This window comes from Vicugna pacos, chromosome 5 (assembly GCF_048564905.1).
Source record: "Vicugna pacos chromosome 5, VicPac4, whole genome shotgun sequence".
NCBI lineage: Eukaryota > Metazoa > Chordata > Mammalia > Artiodactyla > Camelidae > Vicugna > Vicugna pacos.
The window spans coordinates 73,544,536-73,567,793 of NC_132991.1; the positions used below are offsets into that span (position 1 = coordinate 73,544,536).

At 37.1% G+C, this 23,258-nt stretch overlaps 1 protein-coding gene across 5 annotated transcripts in view; it reads left to right on the forward strand.

Annotated features, from left to right (window-relative positions):
• The window catches only part of HECW2 (HECT, C2 and WW domain containing E3 ubiquitin protein ligase 2), a 336,842-nt gene that overhangs the window by 256,978 nt on the left and 56,606 nt on the right, over positions 1–23,258 (forward strand). For all 5 annotated transcript variants that reach the window (XM_072961562.1, XM_072961560.1, XM_072961561.1 and 2 more), the window contains 3 exons: positions 7,458–7,592; positions 10,835–10,937; positions 12,882–12,978. In XM_072961562.1, the coding sequence (XP_072817663.1) occupies positions 7,458–7,592; positions 10,835–10,937; positions 12,882–12,978 (335 nt within the window). The remainder of the gene's footprint in view (positions 1–7,457; positions 7,593–10,834; positions 10,938–12,881; positions 12,979–23,258) is intronic.

Genomic DNA, 23,258 nt, shown 5'->3' on the forward strand with positions numbered 1-23,258 from the left:
GCATTAAGGATAACAGACAGAGTGACACAAAATGACATAGACAACTAGAAAAAGATGACAGAGCTTGGTATTTCTCAAGTTCATATGTTGGGCTTATCATTTAGTTTAATTTTTAGAAAAAAAAATGTTGTTTTTTGACTCCCTTTTCAGATGTTAAATATGGAATGACCCTTTTTTTTTTTTTCCTGCCTCTTTGTTTTGTACTCTCAAATGGTATTAACACAGGCTGCTTTTTCCAGATCATTCTACCTGGGCCTAAATTTAAATACTAAGAAACTTTGAACTTTAAAAGTGATGTATCATAAACTTCATGGATTCTTTAAATCAAAATATAAAATGGTAACTATCTCCTTATTTAAGCTAAAGTGTCCTTTCCCTAGTTTCTTGTGTTTTTTCCCTGCAAAAAAAAATATGCTAGACCATCTCCCAGCTAAATTGACATCCAGCTCTAAAACCAATCTTTGTGATTCAAGGGGTTTATGACTTTGTATGTCAGACTGGATATCAGAATGGTCTAAATATTCAACTTTGTTAACCATGGCAAGTAGCAGTTATGGTCATAAGGATAGATTTTTAGAAGAGAACAGATATTTGTGCAGTGAAAGTTACCACAGTCCAAGCCAACGTGAGGAGTCTCATTTTACCAGACCCTCAAATCCTATGTGGTTGCAGAAGTTGCCCCAGTGATGACATAGACTCTGGTTTCAACCCCCATGAAGCTGATGGCCCCAATTTATTGGGTCAGGTTCATCTCGATGTTTAGAGCTCTCACGTGAATCCCAAAAATCTCTTAGCAGGATAAGCTCTACCCTTTGAAAAAATATGTTTTTTGTCCATTAGAGCACTGTATTTGTTAAGTTTGTGGTACATCTCTTTAATTGCTTTGAAACAGTGAATACCTCCTTGTGGTGGTTGCCTGGTTTAATCACCTGAAGTTATGCAGCAATCCAGATAGAGATGGAATTAACCTCTAAATTTATAAATAACACATTTTTTTAGTGGATCTCTTGCTTATTTTTAAGGGGGTAAAAACTTGTTAGATCAATAAGTTACCCACAAAAACACACATAGAGGCAAAGATGAGTGACCTTTCTGGGGCAGGATCCCTTTCTGAATGAGAGAATAGGACAGAGAGAGGTTGGTTTTGTGAATGTATTTTTCAATAAAATGGTAGACTCATGGAATTGTAAAGGAATTGCCCAAGTACGAAGATGACCTTTGTTTTTTATTTTTAAACAGTTGTCCTCTGACCAGCATTGGATCTTTTGAAAAAAAAAAAAACAAGTGATGTGCTATTTTGATGGCCGTGCACTTCTGTTTACTCTACCTAAGATGTGCTGGTCTTCTGCAGTCGTAAATGTATAGCAACCAGCTCCTCAGGGAAGAGGGGGAGGAGGGCTGATCTGTAGCATTTGCCATTTTCCATGGTGTAAATTCGCCCACCATAGCCAATTTTAGGCGGCTAGCATTGTTGTCAACCATCTCCCAGAATTCCTTAGTATTTCACTATCAGCTCTTGTAAACTGGTACAAGCCATCCTCAGCATGTCACTGGCTCCCCTATTATATTTCTAACACCTAACTACCTCCACTCTCAATGCATAAAACATCCTTCCTTTAGCTAACATTTTATGTCTGAAGTTTGGGGGATGTTTTTCTTATCCACATCTGCTAACCAACAAAACTCTAACCCAAGTGCCATGTGCCCTGTTTTCTCTCCTAGCAACTTAGATCTCTAATCATAGCAGGTTAACAGAATAACCTTTTTTAACTTTTTATTAATACAGAATGTCATGAGATATTTGGGACCACTTACTCCTTCAAATGAGCCAAGTGGTAGAAAATGTTAGCATAACTATTTTTTACTTATAATAAACTGTCACTCAGCCATTTTCATCCCTACTATTGGTAACAGAGTTCTGTCTGGGATATAATAAAGAGAAAATAATAGCATTTTATTCCTTATAATTGGAGAAATACTAGGGGGGGACCAGGAGCTGAGAAGAGATTTATATTTTGGAAGGGAGAGAATGGGTGAGTAAATTACAATCTTTATAAAAGTTAATGTGGATTACATTTAACTTTTTTGAGCTTTTTAAGACTTCATAGAGCTGAGAAACCAGTAGTTAGAACGGATTCAATGTGCAATGCTTCTAGTTTTGAAATTACTGTTCTTTCATTGTTTCCATAGCTCCTTAGAGAAAGAAAGAAGATCTGATGTTCTGTCTTTCTGTATCATAGTTACAAGTACTTTTTGTTTTATTTTGCTTACATGGTCTTAATATGGATTCCTGGTTTGGCAAAATATTAATTGGAAACAATTTCAAACTTCTGTAACTTAGATTTGTTGAGCCTGAGGCTGGTATTTCTTCACAAATACTGATGGCTTTTACTTTTCTTAAAATAATAGAAGCTTAAAAAAAAAAAGAGTTGTGTAAAGAGAGAAGTGTATTTTGTTTGGCTTCACTAAAATACCGCTTGGCTCCAACCAGCCCATATTTCCTGACTCCGACCATGCCCCGAAGCAGTGAAAGGGTAGAAGTTTTTAAAATGAGATTTGAATTTGTGTACTTGCATTCCTTTCAGTTTTTGACTATGTTGTTAGTCCTACTTGGTCCAGCACTGGGAAGCTTGAGTGAATTTCCTTAATGAAACTTAGAAGGAATCAGTGTTGTTCAAAATTTGCTTTGTGAGGGGCTAATCTGAAAAGAGACTCATTTTTGGATACAATTGCTTTTTTTTATGTGGTTTGCATTCTCAACATACTGCTTATTCAGACAGTATTTATTGACACATGTTAGAAAATTTCAGAAATCAAGGCAGGGTATTCAAGTATGGTGACATAAATAGCGACCCAAATTCAGAAAAAAAAAGGGAGGGGGGAACCAGGTCAACTTCATTTCCGGCTTGAACTAGTTAAGCAGTCCCGTGGGAAAGTGATCCACTTTTGTGACATAACTGATTTGTGCGTCGTGGATAGAAATGTCAAGCCTAAAATTTGCACAGTATCTTTTCTGTGTTTTCCTCTTGGTTTTTAAGTTGAGGTGGGAGGGCATAGCTCAGTGGTAGAGTGCATGCTTAGGATGCATGAGGTCCTGGATTCAATCTCCAGCACCTCCATTAAAAAGTAATAATAGATAAAACAAACCTAACTACTCTTCCCCCCTAAATAATAATAAAGTTGGACGTATTTTTTCACAACTGAGTTGTGATCTAAATTGTCTCCTTTACGTGGATAAAGCAAAGCACCCAAGGAAATCTGTTCGGGGTCACACAGGGAGCGGAGCAGAGCCAAAATGCATGCCCAAGAATTGCTTCTTAGTGCTGCCTTCGGCTAGTGCTGCCTCTGTGTGGTTTTGATAGAGGTCTTAATCGAGACTATCCCCTCAAGGACTTGGCAGACTTAAAAAGCACGTATAAACAATATACACATTCCATTTACTCTGAAACTGAACCCCTTGTGGAATACAAATTAGCACCTATCCCCCCCTACAGCCCGCCTCTCCTACAGGGTAGCGGTAAGGGTGTGCAGAGAACATACAGTTTGCTGTCCAGCATCGGTAGCAGCCTTTTCAGCAGGGAAAAAACAGTGGAGAAGCCCAGCGCTGTGACTGTCAGCCTAATTTAGTTAACAGTTAAATGCTTTTCTAAAAGCAAGTACTGTGTGGTGTGAGTGAGGTGGGAGGAACATGAAAAGGAAAAATAGGAGGCAGAAGGCAGAATGAGAAAAAAAAGAGAAGAAATAGGAAAAGGAGAGAGAGGGGAAAGAGGCACTGCTCACTGGGCTGTGGAGTCAGACAGAAAGATGGATTCAAATCTCAGCTTTAAACTTTCCCAACCCTACATTTCACTGAAATCTTGAACTGTTTACCCAACTGTAATAAAGGTGAACAATAATGAGAAATCATTATTTACAGAATAGTGAAAATTCTTATTTATAATGATGATATCTGGTTTATATGTTCTTCAGTGCTGAGATTTCAGTGTATGAACTAGGATTTGGCTTGACTGCTTTGTGACAGAGTTTAGTATATAAGATTTTATTCTCTCACATAAAGAAGTTAGAGGAAGGCAGTCTAGGGCTCTGAAGGGGATTCCTTAAATTGTGAGAGCCCTGGCCCCTTAGAGCTTTTTACTTAGCCATCCCTATCTTCATGGTTCAGTATGGCTACTGGAGCTCCAGCAATTACATCTTTGTTTCAGGGAGCAGAATGGATGAAGGACAGAAGGAGGGCTTTTTCTTGTAAAAAATCTCCTTGTAAGGTTTTTTTTTTTTCTTTCCCCAGAAGTATAGTGTGACACTCTGTTTACATCTCATTGGCCAGAACGTAGTCTTTTTTTAAGCTTTGTGTACGGACTGTAGCAAGAAACATTCTGATCCTTAGAAAAATGTCTCAGAAGTTAAAACTGTTATTATTAGTAACAATAATAGTAACAGTAAGGGGTCTCAAGCACTATATTCAAAAATTTGTGTGATGAGGTGTTATTATCCCTATTTAACAGAAAAGAAATTGTAGTTTAAAAAAGTTAAATAGTTTGTCCAAGGTTATGTCATTAGCCAGAGGTGGAGCTTCAGTTCAGAACCAGACATCTTTTTCCAGATCCCAAACACTTAATCACTACTTTGCCTCCTGCTTCTCAAGTTTTGACTTGATAGTTTATCCATCTCCATGTGAGGTGTTTTAAAACCTTCTATCCTATTTGTGGTTTTATAGTCTTCAGGTCTCCACCCTTTTCACTGAACACAGACACACAGACACACAGACACACACACACACACACACACACACACACACGCACACTTCTCTCACTTATTTTTCTCAAGTCTTCCAGTGTTTCTGTGCTTATGTAAAAGAACGTGACTTTTAATACTTGGTTATTTCCTTGCCAGTTGTCTTCTTGTACTTTGGTCAGGAGCCTGCTATTAGAGTTTTTGGCAATTTATTTACTGAGCAGCCTTTTTTCCCCAGGTGCAGCCCTAAAAGCTGTTGGGGAGAACAGGGTGAGTAAGAAAGTCCCTGCCATCGAGACATTTACAGTGCAGTTCTTTAGCAAATGGATTTTAGACAAGCTTCTTAACATCAAATGATACTATGACACCACATGTAAATCACAACTGACCTAGATGCACACACCCATTTGTCCTTATAATTACAAGTGCATCATCGTTACCTCTCAGTGGCCACCTGTCCCTTCAAAACATTCCTAAGAAATTGGGTAGAGTAAATAGGCAATTCCATTCTAGTACTCGTGGTATTTTTCTCTTAAACAACATGGCTCATATTATTGTTATAGTAATAAAAGCTTAATCTTAATTTACATAAAGAGGATATGGGTTATTATACCTATTATTTAGAAATGTCTATTTTATGACATTTTAGGGTTTTTTTCTTTTTTTAATTGAAGTACAGTCAGTTACAAAGTGTCATTTTCTGGTGTGAAGCACAGTGTTCCAGTATGACATTTTAAATAGTGGCAGAAATAGTATCCAAGTGTATTAGAGGCTCAGATCAGCAGGGACCGGTGCACATTTGAGATCAGAGCCTACCAATACAAGCCTGTGTAAGGGTTACTTTTTTTTGCAAGATCAGCAAAGAGATTGCACTTCATAGGTTATGAAGCAGGGAGTATTACCCAGGGATGTGAGGCTGATGGCACCATCTCCTACAGAAATTCCCTTTAAACCAATCTTTCCCTGGAAATAAGATACTGAGAGAAGGGACTGACAAGGATTCTTGTTTTGGCCATTTCTCTGCTTTGGTCCTAGTATACCTTCTGCTTAATGTTATTTCTTTTTAAAAAAATTTTTTTCTGAGGGGTGGGAGTAGGTAAATAGTTTCATTCATTCATTCATTATTATTATTTTATTTTTAATGGAGATACTAGGGATTGCTAAGCATGCACACTATCACTGAGCTATATCCTCCCTGCTCTTTAAAAATTAAAAAAAAAAGTTATTTGTCTATTTGTTTAATGTTATTTCTTTTAAATAAGTAATTTTCCCCCTATTTGGAAGCTACCTACAAATTATTTTTCCCCGTTTCCTGGTTATGTAGCTATAGAAGCATTTTCTTTTGTAATGGAAAAGTGACTTTTCAATTGGTCTAAATATACCATCTGCCCCTGGGATTTGCCTAGACACATTCATTCCTAGTCTTTAAGGTATTTTGTTAATGGAGCTTCATCAGTTTGAGAGGTCAGTTCCTCTTTGCATGGTTATTTGGCATATATCACGTACCCTGACATTTGATTTATCAGTAACGGGTCTCCAAGCTCTCCTAATGGTCCCTTTTATCTTTGATGACCTAATTAACTTTATCTGATCATGGAAAACTTACATTTTCTAATTGTCTTTGAGATAATTGGCTTCATTATTGTCTTGAATGACTTTTACTTTGAAAACTTAATATCATCCTCCTCCTAATGATAATGATAAATAGCACTTGTGTGGAGCTTTAGACTTAAAAGGAATTTTAAAAGGCTTTTCTACATTGTATGCAGTCCTTACTGCAACACTGAGGGAAATGGTTTATGCTCATTCCTGATTTCATGTCACCAGGGATTCTGCAGTAAACGTGACAGACATGGTTTCCTCTTCCTATCACATTATGGGAGAGAAAGGTTTGTTATGAATGAGGGAGACATTTTTATAAGAAATCTGTAGCCCAGAGATCTTAATGACTTGCCCAGAGTCATTGTAGGTGATAGAATTTGCCTGAATGTGTGATTGATGACTAAACTGGAAAGACAAGTAGAAAGGAGATTTTAAAGAGTTTTGGAAAACCGTAACAAAAGGTTGGAATTTTTTTTTCTATAGATAACGAGTAGCCAGTAGAGGCTTTGGGTTGGAGTGGAGATACAGTCAAAGCTTTTAGAAAAAATAACCTGACAGTGAGGAGCCAGTTCAGTAAATAAGGTTGTAGAGGTATGGGACAACTGAAAAACTATTAATAAGTATATATATAAGAGAGAGCCCTGAAATAATGGAATGGTAGGTGGGGATGGGACAAATGGAGGAGACACTGCAGTGGGAAAATGGGGGAGGACTTGATAGTTGATTGCGTGGAAGGAAAAGAAAAGAAGTCAATATTGTTTGAAATTTCAGGTGACAAGAAGAGCTTGCTAATTACCACAGATAGCAGTAAGAATGTAAAGAGCGTCAGTTAAGAGAAGCCAGATGTCCATTCAGGTGGCTTCATTCTAAGATCATCTCTCAGATGTTTCCTAAAGCTAGGAATAATGTTCCTTCTAGCTCTCTTCATTCTGGATCCAGTCGAAGCATTAGTTCCTCTAGTCTGGTCTGTCCCAAGGGAGTAAGGAGAAAGTCTCCCAAAGATTGAAAATTAGGAGAAAACAGAGTAAGATTATTACTCCAAAGTGGGTCTTTCCTAGAATGTGTGAAATGGCAGGCGAGTATGTGGCATGTGTTACCTACTGACCGAGTGGCTTGCTTCCTAGGCGTTTTTTGTTGACCACAACTCCCGTACCACTACTTTCATCGACCCCCGGCTCCCACTTCAGAGCAGCAGACCCACGAGCGCACTGGTTCATCGACAACACCTGACAAGACAGCGCAGCCACAGCGCAGGCGAGGTGAGTCCACGCCTTAGGGACGGACCTGCTGGTGCACAGAAGTACAGGACGTGTGGTTTATGGCACTGTACTGGCTCTGTATTATTGTTTTGTTTTGAATTTGATTTAGAGACTATCATTTGAAGGCTGAAAAGTGTTGGCATGTTGGTAGGGCTTCTCTGGAAAAACACAGAGCCTAAATTCCAAGTTTAAAAAGCAGGACATAATGAGGAAAGACTGAAGAAAGTAGAGATGTTTTGAAAATTCAGTGAATGGCGAGAGAGAATTCATAATGTAGTAAAATGCTCCAGAGAGGAGGATGGTGAGCTCTTCCGCATACCTAAGGGCAGCTTCATAGGAAGAGACGAATGTAACTCTTAGAGGGCTAAAATTAAAGACGGGGAAGTTTCTTAAGTGAGGATTGCTGGATTAGGTTAAAATCTTTGGCCAAGGCTATGGGGTTGTGATCACCTCACTAATACTCTTTAAAATTAGGATATATATATATGAAAGTTGTTTTATGTATTCTAAGTTCCCAGAGAATACATAATTAATTACTGAAAGCTCCACTGTGCTCTACTTTGGTAGTTTGCAGTGACCCACGGTAACCACATGGGGGCTCTCTAATAACCTAACCACAGAGAAAATTAAAAGAATCTCTGTTTCCCTTTTTTCTTTAGCAGCTTAAATAAATAAAAGAGGAATGTTTTAGGTCAAATATTTTCTCCTTAGTATGGGCTTATGCTTTGAATATCATTGCTTGATATACATTGTTTCTAAAAATTCCCTTAGACAAATAGAATTAAGATTCTTGTCCTGAATGCCTTTTCCGTGTCTATGTGCATATCATATTTTCAGTATTATGTTGTAGGTCAAATATTTTTGTAGCTTCTATTATAAGAAAAAATTATGAATGCAATTAATAACTGGGTTTGATTCATCAAAATTCCACTCTTGGAATTTCTGCTCATGATTTGCCTCCATGCTCTAATGCATCGTGTGTGTTTGCTGGCTGTAAAGGGAGACAGAGAAGAGTACACATGAGAAGCTCATAGAAAAATGATATATAAATCAATTGCAGGATGAGGTATGCACAGAAATATTTATGTTTTATGGGTAGCTAATAAATCTGTACCTGGCTGTCATATAAACCATTTGTGGTAAACTGGATGATGCTAACAGCATTCATCTAAGAAACAGAACAGAACTCTCACCTTTGGACCTTGTGCGTAATATGTGGCATATTAAGGCCCTGCCTGGTTGTATCACGCGGCCAGTGCACTTTAGACACTTGCCTTATCTCAGCCTCACAATAGGAAGCTGACAATTCAGTCTAGTCAGGACTACGTGCGTGAGATTAGTAGCTACACTTGCATTTTCTTTCAACCCTTCTGCCTCAGAACTTGAATTATTTTCATGGTCTAATAGTAGGGATACTCAGGTACACGTTAAAATTTGAATGAAGACTTCTCTTCATACTGATGGACACTAAGCAGTGGAACAGAGATGACCCCATAAGGACTCAGCATTCAGCCCCAGAGGTGTTAAACCTTTGAGGGGAGTGTGCTTCTGGCCCAGCTGTCGGAAGCATGCACATCCTGCAGTAATACGCACGTTGACTGGGGCTTGCCCACTGTCTGACGGTCTGGTTTGAAGAAACAGGGTGTCAAGGAGAAGACCTTTGGCTGTTCTCGGAAATGGTGGTACAAGGCAGCATACTGACTGGAGGGAAAATATAGATTGGTGAATGGAAATGATAAGTTTGGTGACTGACAAACAAGGGGTAGTTAACGATTGAATCTCCCCCGAGAGAGGCTGACTTCATTCCTCAAAGCCAATAACTCAAAAGAGGCAGAGTGGGAAATTTCTAGTTATGTATATGAATCTTCCCAGCCACTCTCTTAGACTCATTGGGCAAATATTCCAGGCAGTAGAAATTTTGGTATCTCTTCTGTCCAGCAATGAATACTTACTAAACACCAGTGGTGTAGAAATGTGGTTGGTGTGTGAGATACAAATCAGTAACACATGTTCCTGTGTTCTTATTAAGGAGAGAATGTATAAAATGAACCATCATCCAGATGAATAAAGATACAAGAGAAAAAAAAGCCTTATAACCTGTTAGTAACGGCAGCTGCTCTAGAAGTCTACCCCCAAGTGCTGGGGGAGCTCAGAGAAAGTGACATTTAATGTCAGCTTGAAGGGAAGAGAAGGCTTCATCGAGGAGGGGCTGTTTGCACTACACTTTGAAGAATAAGTGAGAACATTCTTGAAGGATAAACAAGCAGTGCCGGGATGGGATGATACTTCCAGTTTCAGGGCCTTTAGGAAAAGCCCTCGCCAGACGCCTATCTAATGCAGTGCGATAAAACGGTTGTGAGGGTTTGAATGGGTGGGAGTGGCAGCTCTGTTTGATGCGCACTAATTTATAAATCCAGTAAGTTATTTTGCCTTTTGTCCTCTTACTCTCTTATACAACTGTTCCACTCTTGTCTTAAAAGACTCCTATAATGTGGGGGGAAATGCTAAAATGGAAGCTACAGCAACGTTAGAGGTTTCTGGTAAGACTGTAACTGGGCACTTTTGTTTATCTGCTTGGATGTATGAGTTTCTAGGTCTATAACAGGTACAATAAGTAATTCAGGTTAGGGGAACCCTCTTTAGCTCCTCCACACCTGCTACTATTAGCTCCCTGGTGTGGGAGGTTCAAACCAGAAAGAGCTGCTGTACTGGGTGCTCTAAGAGGTGTGTAAAGTTGCTTCGAAGGAGAGAAGACACCACCTCGGAAACCCCATGAAGACAGCTGCTCTTCAGCCCCTCCTCTGCTGTGGCAGGGAATTCCCTGAGCGGCCTCAGCCAAGAAGAGGTCTATCCTGGCCTCGCGGTGGTGACCTTGAACACCAAGCTGTTCTCTCTGATGGCGCTGTCGCCGGGTTGTGTTGCGTCAGGCAGAAGTTATTCCCGACGAGCAGGAATTTGGCTTCCACAGCCCCAGTCATTGTAGGTGTGCCGAATACTCCTGTACCACCTGCCAGTAGTCACCGCCCTGGCCCCTCTCAAGGACATGGATACCCCCACCCCTCAGTTCAGCAACCAAAGCAGAGCTTCTGAGAGTCCTGTGTCAACTTTCAGCTGGCATCTCTTCCGCTCATTTTGTGCTTAACCACGCTCGCTGACAGATACTCTGAACAACTTGGCTTGGGGTGCTGACACAAAGCACTCTAGGTCTCGGTGCAAAACATAAACGATGCTCGTGTTTGCAGGTGGGAGAAGATTCTCGACATGCAGGACCTCCAGTTCTCCCCAGGCCGTCGAGCACGTTCAACACCGTCAGCAGGCCACAGTACCAGGACATGGTCCCCGTGGGTAGGTCATCCCTTTCCAGAAATACCTTGGCCTTTCAAGTTGGCGTGTACCACGCACTCTGTGCTGATACTTCCCTGTTGTCGGCCCGCTACATGTGCCCTGGACTGAGAAACTGCTATATTATCCCTAAGATATTGATTCGAGTCTCAAGACACTTAGGTTTTTGTAAAATCCGATAGGATGAGATTTTTTTTATACCACTCTACCTTTTCTGAGTGAAGCTCAGATTAGGCTGTTGAAGTTAAGGAAACATAAGTTCTTAAGGCAACTGTATTGTGTGGTCATTTTAAATTAAGCATTTGGACCAGTGTATATTTAGTATACATCTAATGCTCGAGACAGAGTTTAATTTGTGCGTGAGCCTGTAGTAGCCTCACAAAATAAGAAAGCAGCGATGGCACATTCTTAAGGATAAATAATATCAAATGCGCGAGAGCAAGAGCCTCCAAAATTGTAAAATAAAAATAAAGGAATGTGTGCCAATAGGTCTAAAGACCAACTTGAGTTGTTATTAACATGATGATGTTGAAGTAGATCAGTTTTCAAACCTGGAGCCCCTCAGGCAGGTGGAGCGGACAGACTGGTAAAGGACGACATGGGATCCCTGCTCCATCTTAAATTTGGGCAGCTTTCCATTTGTCTGGTTTTACTTTAAATTTTTTGCTTTTTTAAGAAAGACTTTACCATGAAAAATAATGCAGTGCCCATATCCTAAAGAAGTTTGACTACCACTGAATAAGAAGAAGTCTTGGGTCAAAATCAAACAATCCCCATTCTATTATGCCATTACTAATATGATACTAAATACTGCACATCAAATTTTGGTGTGCTATAAAATTGTGGCTTAAAAAGTTACCTAGGCTCTGATCTTAGGTGGGACATAAAAATCCACTGACAAAATTTCAATAAAAGTGTTTTTATTTACATATGGTGAAATGTGCACTTAGGGAAACTTTGACTATGGGATTCCATGTTAGCAGGTAGATAGTACTTTCTTAAATTTGATTCATTTAACTAAAATTAGCATAATGTAGCTAAATTTTAAAGTGGCAAATGTCTAGAGAATCACATTTGTTTTGATTGATATTTTGTTAGTTTAAGTAAGGCATGTTTCTTGATCATATTAAGAACATGAGAGTATTGACTGAACTAGGATCTCAGATGTTTGAGAGTTCAGACACCCAGTTCTGTGGTTTAAATGTATCTGTATCTGATTATAATGGTTTGATCAAGATGAATCATCTTAAGTAAACAAATTAGTTTTCTTGACAAAAGGGCATTAATAGACTGTTTAATGAATTTTAATTAAATTAAACATTTCTGTAGACGTTAGCCAGTCTTGACTAAGATATAGATTTTCCTTTTAATGTATTACGTATGTAATTGATGTTGCTGATTGTACTTTAGCTGTTGGTGTAATTGGTTTGGTAAAGAGCTACATGTGATTTAATGGCATTTTTTTCCACATAGAATTTGGGGATGGTTTGCCTATGCATTTGGGTAGTAGCTGCTGCTGGCAGCTATTGCATTTTGGCAACTATTGCTCTGCCTCTTTACCTCTGCACATGGTTGATGTTTAATCAGAAGACGGTTTTCATTTCTAACAGTTGCTAATGAGGTTGATTTTGGTAAACTGTACCAAAAAACAATCAACATCTAGCATCTTGTTGGTTGTCTCATCTTGCAATTTGATAATAAATATGGCTCATCAAATGAGTTTAATGAGTGTTTTAAGTCATATCTTACAGATCTAAATCCAATACTCATGTAACAGGATAGACACAAATTAGAATTAAAGCATCTGAAGCATAGACTCTAAACTATGACTTTGAGTACAAGGAATATTAACCAGAAAAAAATGGATTTTTCAAAGTCTGGACTTAAGTGCATAAAGTTAATAACAGATTTTAAAATATTATTTTATATATATATATATTTTTTCAGCTTACAATGACAAGATTGTTGCATTTCTGCGCCAACCCAACATCTTTGAAATTCTACAGGAGCGTCAACCTGATCTTACCAGGAATCACTCACTCAGGTAACCATAATATTGGTATTTAATTCAAATTGCATAAGCTCTAACCATTAAATCTTTGGTAACACTGACAATCATCTTGGAAATTCACTCTTGCTTTCTGACATTCTGAACAAAGGCGTCTTGTGCACAAATACTTTATGTTATCAATATCAGGTCATTGTGGTCCTGGTTTTTCTCTATTAAGGATGAGGACTGAATAAAATTGACTAGAGAACCTAGAACCATCTTTAAAGAAGAAATATGAAAAAGAAACAAAATCTCACAGTGATGAATGCATCCTAGATGTGCAGATTAAAAATGAAAATAAGACACTATTTGAATGTAGTTTGAGTAAACAAAAGAAGCATAGAGTTTATTGAATTGAGACTTATAAAATCCTAGACCCTTCATAGCAGCACTATTTACAATAGTCAAGACATGGAAACAGCCTAAATGTCTGTCAACAGATGACTGGATAAAGAAATTGTGGTATATTTATATAATGGAATACTACTCAGCCATAAAAAATAAAATAATGCCATTTGCAGCAACATGGATGGCCCTGGAGAATGTCATTCTAAGTGAAGTAAGCCAGAAAGAGAAAGAAAAATACCATTTGATATCACTGATATGTGGAATCTAAAAAAAAAATAAAAAGGCAAACGAACTTATTTACAAAACAGAAACAGACTCACAGACATAGAAAACAAACTTATGGTTACCAGGGGGGTAGGGGGATGGGAAGGGATAAATTGGGAGTTCAATATTTGCAGATACTGACTGGTATATATAAAATAGATCAACAAGTTTATATTATATAGCACAGGGAACTATATTCAATATCTTGTAGTAGCTTATGGTGAAAAAGAATATGAAGACGAATATATGTATGTTCATGTATGACTGAAGCATTATGCTGTACACCAGAAATTGACACAACATAGTAAACTGACTATACTTAAATTAAAAAAAGAGAAAAAATTAAAAATAAATAGAAAAAAAATCCTAGACTTGGTATTCACATTTTTCTGTAAGAAAAACACAGTAGAATCCAAGGAAGAAATCTGATTCTCTCAAGTTCAGCATTCCCCTGCATGAACCCTCTCTTCTAAACAAGTCTTTGAAGTATCAAGCTTCAAGCCCAGTTTTACTTTCCTGGATACATGCTTTTCCTTCTCCCTGGCAAGCTCTTTTCTTCTTTTGTGTTTGGCAAGAAAGATCTTTCCTTTTAAATTCAATGTAAGTTCCACCCCATGCCCCGCCCCAGAAGCCTGTCAACTCCACTGTGGCTCCTCACTCTCATGACCAAGTCTAGACTTTCTCAACCTTGGTGTGCTAGGCATTGGTGGCAACAGAAAAAAGTGGGCATTTCTGCTGAAAATCCTACGTAACTCAAAGCCCACTTGGGCTACATGCCACCTTTACAGGCAGAAATATTTTTGCCCAGTGGTGCCATCCTGGCCCATGGCAGCCATTCTCAAATACTGCTCCACTAAGTTGTGCCAGACTCTTATTGGTATCACTGTGGAGTTTTATAAAGTACAAAATGCCAGCTCTTGCTTTCCCCAACTCGTCTCCTTTCTCTGAATTTCCACCCTCTATCCTACCATGCTCTGCCCAGAAGTTTAATGTAGGAGGTCTGAGATAGAGCTCAAGCATTTAATTTCCTAAAACTTCTCCATCTAATTCCAATGGCACATCAAGGTGTAATAACCTTTGGTCTAGACACTAATTTGATCAGTAATTATGTAATGTATCAAATTGTCCTTCCTACTATTTTGGTTATATGACTTTTGTGCTTTAATCTGACTTTTCAAGTCTTTAAGCTTTATTTTTCCAAATAGATTATACGCTCCTTGCAGATAGGGATTTTATTCACTCATCATTACTTCTCCTCCTTACTGCTGAAATATCTAGATTTTGCATATATAGTGAATGTAAATCTATATATCTAGATACATGTTGACTTGAGAATAAACTACCAAATAGTCTTCTTATGATGTTCTCAGTCTCTCATATCTTTAAAGTTGTCATTACTTTCTAAAGTTTCTGAACAACACATAATTTCAAGTACGATGCTACAAATGTTGCTTATACAGAAATCCCGATTTTACGTATTTAACATCTATCCCAGGTTTCAGTGTTTTCCCCAACTTAACAAGCAAGCTATTCTTAGTCAGGAAAAAGTATAAAAGTTATACAAGCCATCATTTTGTATATCTGTATATTCTAGCATCTACTCAGTACATGTGGTCTCCTAGAGAATCTAGTGTAAAAAGTTTTAGTTAATAACTGCAGAAATGAACCCCTCAGTTCTCTAAGGAGAGATCTTAGAGGTTCTGGGCTGCAAAGGAAACCAGATGAACATACATATAAAATCCCTCCTCTTTTGCAAATCACAAAATAAGGAGAACTCTGTTTTCTCTCTCTCTCTTTTTTTTAACCAACTTCATCCCCAACACACACACCCACACACACACACACACTTCTAGTCAATATCTGTTCCTCTGAAAGAACCCCCCCCCACACACAAAAGAATAAGAAAGAGGAAACTCCTTGTTTTCCGCTTTTGCTCTGCAGCTCCACCTTATTATTTATATCAATTTAGCATATCTTCAAATCTCAGTCATCAGAGAAATTAGATGACATAGTCTATCTGAACAAGGCTTCTAACATCATTAGTTTTTAATACTTGACAGAACTTCGACAGACCCTAGCAGAGGAAAAAGCTGCAGACCTCATTGGTAGCTTCCATTTTTGTTTTTGTTTTACTTTCTGCTTTTTAGTGTCATAAAAGTTTCCTATTTCCTAAAGATAGCTGAAGATTTTTTACTTTTTAATGATACCCAGGGCCTTCAGTTAAATACAATCTTACTTCTAATTATCAATTTCACATGATAATCTATTGCTAAGAAATTGATAGGCTGTGAAATGTTTCCATCTTATTTCAAACCTTATTTATAAATTTCCGTTTACACTTTCTAAAACTGTTTACAGAATTTGACCATAGAAAGCATGAACAGTCATGATGAGTAGAAAGAAACAGGAACTTAATGAGATAATGCTGTTCCTCTTACACAGTGTGTATAACAGTACACTTTTGAGTTTCTGAAAAGTTGTTGGTAGTTAAGCATTTTGCTTATAGTAACAGTGAAATGAGGAAGTTGGTACATCTAAGAGAACACTCTGTTTCACAGAACTGCACTGTAAGGAGCATTCCCACAAACGAAGGGGTGGGGAATTGGCTGGGATCCTTTCACCCTATATTTCAGTGATATACGTGATAAGAGATTTATGCATGGAGGCACGGAGTAATTGTGTGTCAAAGGTAACTGTGGACCTATCTTCATATCCTGAGCAAGGGTTCTCAATAATAGCATGGCTCTGAGTGCATTGTTTCTCACTGTGGCACAGGCACTACTTAAAAGAAATATCCCTTCTTTTCTCCATAACAAAATGAGGGAATAAGCGTCAGCTTATCAAATAGGTATACCTCTATTTTGTGCTTTTATTGTTTTGTTTGTGATTCCTTGCAATCCAGAGGACTGTAAGCAGTTTGCTTAGTTTGTAGCCATCAAAGCTTCCCCTTCCTTGAGACTCCCCTGGTGTATCTTTTCCTGTAGAATAGCTGTGGTTTTTCATGCACTGGGATGTGGCTTTTGCTTTCAACTGCTCTTTTTAAATCACCACTTCCTCTAACTTCATCTAGCAAGCAAACACGAATGCTGTCAAGTTGTCTTTTTTTTTCTTTTTAAGTCTCAGCCTCAGAAGAATCACCATCCAAAAGTCAGTACCACTTCCATCAAATGGATAGTGTCCTGTTGGATTACTATAGCCAACTATTGGTTCTCACTGAAAGACAGTGATCATACTCAGAAGTTTTATAATGTTATAAAGGCGGAAATAAAGTGTTCTAATATTTTAGCCAAAAACAAATTATTCATTTTTAAAAAACATAACCTTTTAACAATATTTTACAGATTAATGTAATATATACAAATTCAATAAAATTTTTGATGTCGGTACTTGTACAACATTGTATTATGAGCACGGATCTAAGTACCATAATTAAGAGTTGAATTAAGAGATGAGAATTTCCCCGTTTGTGTGATCATTGGATTCAACCAGTAAATCTGCTCCCTACTAGTCCAGCTTTCTCCAGACATCAATGATAATTATTTGGACTCCAGGTTGATTCCTCCTTAAGTGCTTCCTGGATAAGTTTCCTTCCCATGAGAATGTGATCTGTGATAATCTTTCTTCATTCTGGATAAACTGGGCCATTCCTTAGATATGTCATTAGCAAATCAATAACTTGGAAGTCAAAAAGTTCTGAGCTACAAAAGGCAAATGAGTCCGTGTCCCAGGGCTCACCAGAATAGAAGCAAATGCAGACTCTGGCCTTCTATTTCTTTCCATTATCCTATTTTAAGAGCCTTAGAATTTTGTTATTGCTCAAATTACACTCTTAATTTTATTTTCATTTCAAAAATAGTGCATGCCATTGAGAAATTATCAAACAATACAGAATTTTAAGAAATAAAAAGTTAAAGTTTAAAAAATCTGGCTTTCATAAAACAAACCCCAATGTTCAAAGATTCTAACTTATTTCTAGTTCAGTTTTCTAATAAATGGGTTTTTCTGCATTTAATATTGGGCTGAAAATGTTAATCTCAGTTAACATCTTATCTACCTTGTCAAAATAGCATAAATTTTCCCTTGCCAATCCTTATGCATTTTCCTGTTATGACCTGCCTAGAGCTCTCTCTAGTCTTCTGATTTGTTTACTGTTTGCTCAGATATCTGGAACCAACATGACAAACTTCTGATCTTTGTTGCACCAAATTTGCATAAGAGGAAATCTGCACTGAAGCTGTTTTTTCCTATGAATCATTTACATAGGCATAATTATTGAATTTTTAAAAACACCTAATGAAAATTATTGACATCACACAGTGTTACTGGAGAGTCCTGGTCTATCTCCCAACTGGGAGACCAACGTTAATAATGGCACTTAGAATAATAGATCTTAAGTAGTTCAGGTTTGGGGATCAGACAGACCTAGTTTAATTTCTGGCTCTGCAGTCACCAGGCAACATTGAATGAGGCATTTAACCCCTACAAGTGATAGTTTCCTCATCTGTAAAATGGGGATAGGAAGTTCTAACTTGCAGTGCCCTTTTGAAGATTAAATGAGATAATGTATTTAAAGAGCCTGGTACCGGGTAAGCAGTAGAAAGCATACAATAAATTTAAATTAATATTATTTTAGTAGTCTGTCCTTCACTTCTTTATTGTATCACAAGGACTCAGTTTAAAGTCATTTACCCCTGAATTTATTCTGATCCTCAAAACTACTCTCTCTAAGACTAATCATATGCATAAATGGAACCATGTGATTCTGGGAATAGAGTTAAAATACAGGAAAGATCTCTTGAGTTCCATAATTAATTTCTGTGTAGGAGGGCTTTCTAGTGTTGTGCTAGCACCATTTCCCTTAGGTAGTTTTGCCCTAAAGTTTTTTACCTGTATGCAGTGAAACTGCCCTTGACTGCTCCGTTTCTGCAAAGAGGACTGAACCTGCTGGCTCAAGCCAAATTACTGAGCACAGATTACCGAGGGCCAAACACCGCGTCAAAGGCATTGACCTAACATTGTAGAAGCCATCCAAAGATGAATGAAAACGTCTTCTCAGGCAGTAATCTTCTTCTAGATTTAATGAGAGTTTTGAGATATTGCTGCCTAAGACAGTAAGAAACAAAGACTCTTAGTCCCTGGAATCTGTTCTGGGTCTTCTGCAGAAGAAATGGCTGCTACTTATGTGAGTGGATGTGCCAGCTTGTAATTATATGTAGGCCTTGGCATATACGTTTTGTAAATGTCTAGTTTTCACATTCCTGTGCGTGGAATCTCGTAACTATTTTAGAATAACTGAACAGTCCATCACTGAAGATAAGAGACCCCAATGGAAAACTCATAGGCAAGATTTTAGTTTAGATTCTCTTGAAGTATGACACCTGGTATTTGTTAAATCATTTTCCCCTAAATGTAATTCCCTGATATTAACTTTGAAAGATTTCCCAAATTACAAGTACTTCATCCACTGGACATTTCTCCAAAGCACTGTATTTTCTGGCTAACAAATGATTCAGTTAAGTTTTCAAACCACTTTCTTACATGAAGAATAACCGTATTTTAGGTATGTCTGTTTCGCTGTTGATTTTTGCTGTACTCTGTTGCATTTATTAAAAAACAGTTCAGCAAAATGACATCAGATGTGGGCTCTGTGTGGACCAAAGACAAACAGCAGAACAGATTCCAGCCTCAGTGCTTTCCCCAAACCCAAAAGAATAATAAGCCATTTTTAAGATCATAGAGAACAATGCACTATTATTTATGATAATACAAAATGGTTTTTAATGAAATCTGATTTTTACCTATATATTTAGGTAAATTGCTAAGTTATTAATGAATTAGAAGCATTTCTTACAAAGCAAGCAAAATATGTATTCCCTCTATGTTAATAATGTATTTTTTTTCTTTTTTTGTCTCTTTCAATGGATCTAAATAGTCATGGAAACTGTCTTAGCTAAAATTAAGATCTCCTTTTTTCATGCACATTGTCCTATGTACAAATGGATATTATTAATACATCTCATTGAATAAGTTATTACTTTTAGTTCCTTGGGGGTACACTTTACAGAAAACATTCTTGCAGACCCATCAAGGTGCCATTATACCAAAAATCTGGTATCTTATGTGTCTGAAGTGTATAGTTTACAGTAGAAATGGCATAATATTACCATCTGTGCTTAAAATCTTTAAAAACATCTTGTATTTTTCTGCTGTATGTTTTCTTACACACTTATATTCCAAATTAAGTACAAGCTACATGAAGTCAAGTTCTCTTTCTTACTTATCTTTTAAATCTTTATAGGTTCTCACATCCTGTATTGCCTAAAGTGGGTGTTAGAGAAACATTTGGTAAATTAATCCATGTCATAGCAGGATATTTGGGACTTAATGATAACACCTAAAACTAATTATCTCAAAGGGCAAGTAACTGCGTTTCCAGTACACAAAGTCACAAATGAAAAGATGCAGAATCCACCTTTTTAATACAACAATTTATAGATCTTTGTATATTCCAATATGTGATTTTAGATCTCAGCAAATGATGACACAATAATTATTTATTTTGAAACCTTGACTAAAAATCTCTAGACATAGCATTATTTTGAGTATTGACATGAAAATTTGAATAATATTCTCAACTTTTAAAATTATATTGGGATTCTGATAGGGTTTTTTTAAATTTAAGTTACTTTGGATGCAATTAAAATATTTGCAGTTTTTCATTTTCTCTTCTGCAACTATACTATTTTTTTTCATGGATTCAACCTTTTCATTTCTTACAGTAAAATTGTCTTGTTTGTTTATTTAGCAACTGAATGTTTCTTGTCTAGGTTTTCCCAAATTATGTTATGTTTTTGTTTCTGTTGTGGGTGGGTTTTTTCGCCCCTAAATAATGACTACCAAGATGCAGGAAACTGCTAGTTTTTGTAGTACTATTTTCCGGAGATTGGTACTTCAAGTTCTTTTTTTCCTTGCCTTGACATTTTTATGTCACTGGTTAAAAAATACTGCTTTATCCTTATGTATCCCTTTATATGCTCTTTAACTGACTTGTCTGTTCTAATGGCTTCTATAGTGATGAATTTGTGGGGGTTTTTTTGTATCTTTAATATGTATGTTTATTTTAAAATAAAAATACAGGCACATACAACATGGTTTCAATTCCTGAATATGTTTTCAGTTAAAACATTTGTTATGAGATACATAAAAATTATAATTCATAGGAAAATACGAATCTCTGGTTATACAATAGTATATCCTAGATATTAATTCTTTAGAACAGCAATGGCCTCAGTGTGCAAGCTGTTAGAATGCCTTAGGTAAGGGTCTTAGAACCAGATATTTTTGGGTATTATAACTAAACTCCCTTTTTTAGAGTCCAAAATGGTTTTGCTTTGTACAGACTTTGGTTTATTGAGGATAATGTTTCCCATTATCCACTGAATTACGAGAATTGTCAACCCTTCATACATGTCACCTCTTTGGTCTTCACAGCATTATTTCAGTTTTACGGAAAGGCCAGTACCTTATCTACTACATATCATAGAAGGACTCAATAGATATTTATGGAATTAACCAAGGTACACAGTGTGGTTAAAAATTAAAACAACTTGCCAATAACAGAAACAGAAAAAGGAGTCCGTGACCAGGCATCTAATTTGGCTCTGTTTTCTATAGATCATATTGTCTATGGAAAAAGGAATAAATAACTATGAGGCCTATCTAATATTCAGTATTTTAAAATGATTGAGTGCTGCTATATAATAGTTCTGTGCTAAGCATCTTATTTGCATTTATTCATTGAATCCTTTCCACAAATCTGTGAGGCAGATACTATAACAATGCTTATTTCAAGATGAGGAAACCAGCAGAGAGTTAACTAGCTCTCTGAATTCTTAGCACAGAACTGATTTATATCCACTTACAGAGGATATTGCCTTTAAACATATGGCTAATTGATGTCCCTCCTATATTTCCATAAGAATCATGGGACAATAATGGACCTATATTTCCAAACCTAACGTACATAAAGGGAAGTAGAAAGAAAAGTTGATCTTTCTACTGCTTGGCTCTGTTCTTCAAATCAGACCATGCCCTGTGACTGTAATCAAAAGTATGAATAATCAGTAGTAATTGTCCTTTCTTGACATTACACCATTAGAGAAGTCATGGGGATTTCTCTAAAATTGCCCAAAGGCAGTTCTTTTTTACAGCATATGTATTTTTGAAGGTTAACTAAACTATATCTACAGGAACCATGTGTGTGCAGAGTCTGCAATTCAGAGAGAGTTGTGGTTTAGAGGCATTGCTGCTTCTGATTGTTTTTGATCACGTGCCCTACTTTAACTTCACCAAAATGTTGGTTGGTTTCACTGAGAGTATTTTCTGTGGAAATTCCGGTCTTGAGACTGTTCCTTGTCCTCAAATGATCCTCTGCTAGAGTTGATCCTCTGGGATGACTCTGTTCTTTGGAGGAAGTGGTTACCAAGGTCTGAATATTATGAGCATCTGAGAGACAGCAACAGCCAGAGACTTCTTCCCAAGGTTGTCTCTCTATATGCAGTTTAGTATCTGTATACATCTGTTAGTTATAATGGTTGTGTTTTCTTATTAAGAGATTGCCTTTCTCTGTCTTTGCACTTCCTTCAGTGGGTTCTGTTTTAGTAAAGAATCAGATGTCAGCTTCCTGATTCTCTTTGCTTCACTACAACAATAAATGCTCACAAGATAAATTTATTCCACACACTGAGTGAACTCAGGGATATTTGTTAGGAGCCAAATCTGTTTTGATATTAACTGCTCATGTGCCTCGTTTGATTTTACCGAGCACTTGTTTTGTTCATTGCACGGTGCTAGGTACTTGGAGGCACAAAGATGAAGGAGGAAGGGCTTTGCCCTCCAGAATCTCACATTTCAAAAGGAACTGAAGTTATAGCTGAGTGGCCATGTGAGCAGGTGCAGTAGAGGAAGTGCCAGAAAGTGTTCCAAAGGGCAAGTGAAAAAATACCCCTGCAAAGAGGGTCACATGATCACATATAATCTTAATTCTCCTTATAAGCACTAAAATTGAATAGAATTTCTTGAAAGTGAAGTCTGTAAAGAAAGAAATTAAATGACTTCCATGGATTGCTTCTAACTGTATAAACTTATAAAATAAACTCAAATAAATGTATTAATGTAACTTTCAAATGCCCGTCTAATAAGTCATATGGATCTTCAGCAATATTTCTCGAACTTGTTATGTGTATTTCAGACACTGAGTGGACTCATGGAAATTTGTTAGGAGCCAAAAATGTTATGTTTTCATCCTAGAAGGAAAAGGAACACTGCACATCTGCAATGATGACTTTAAGTACTTTTATTTTAATGAAACATAAATGTGTACAAATATAAAATGTGCATAAACTTCCTATCCTTACAGCTTTTATAAACTGTAAAACCAAAAGACATATAAATTAAGTAAAAACTGAAAAAAAACTTGAATAGGTGATATTCTGAGAAGATTTTGTTTTTCAGAAGCCAAATGACCAATATTGAGACCCATGTCAATGGAGAGACACTTCTGTGCTTTTTGTTTCACTTGCTGTTTGACTTGAATCTTTTGATTTTGCATCTCGTGGTCCATCATGTGCATCTGCGACATTATCGCAGATAACGGTTTTTCC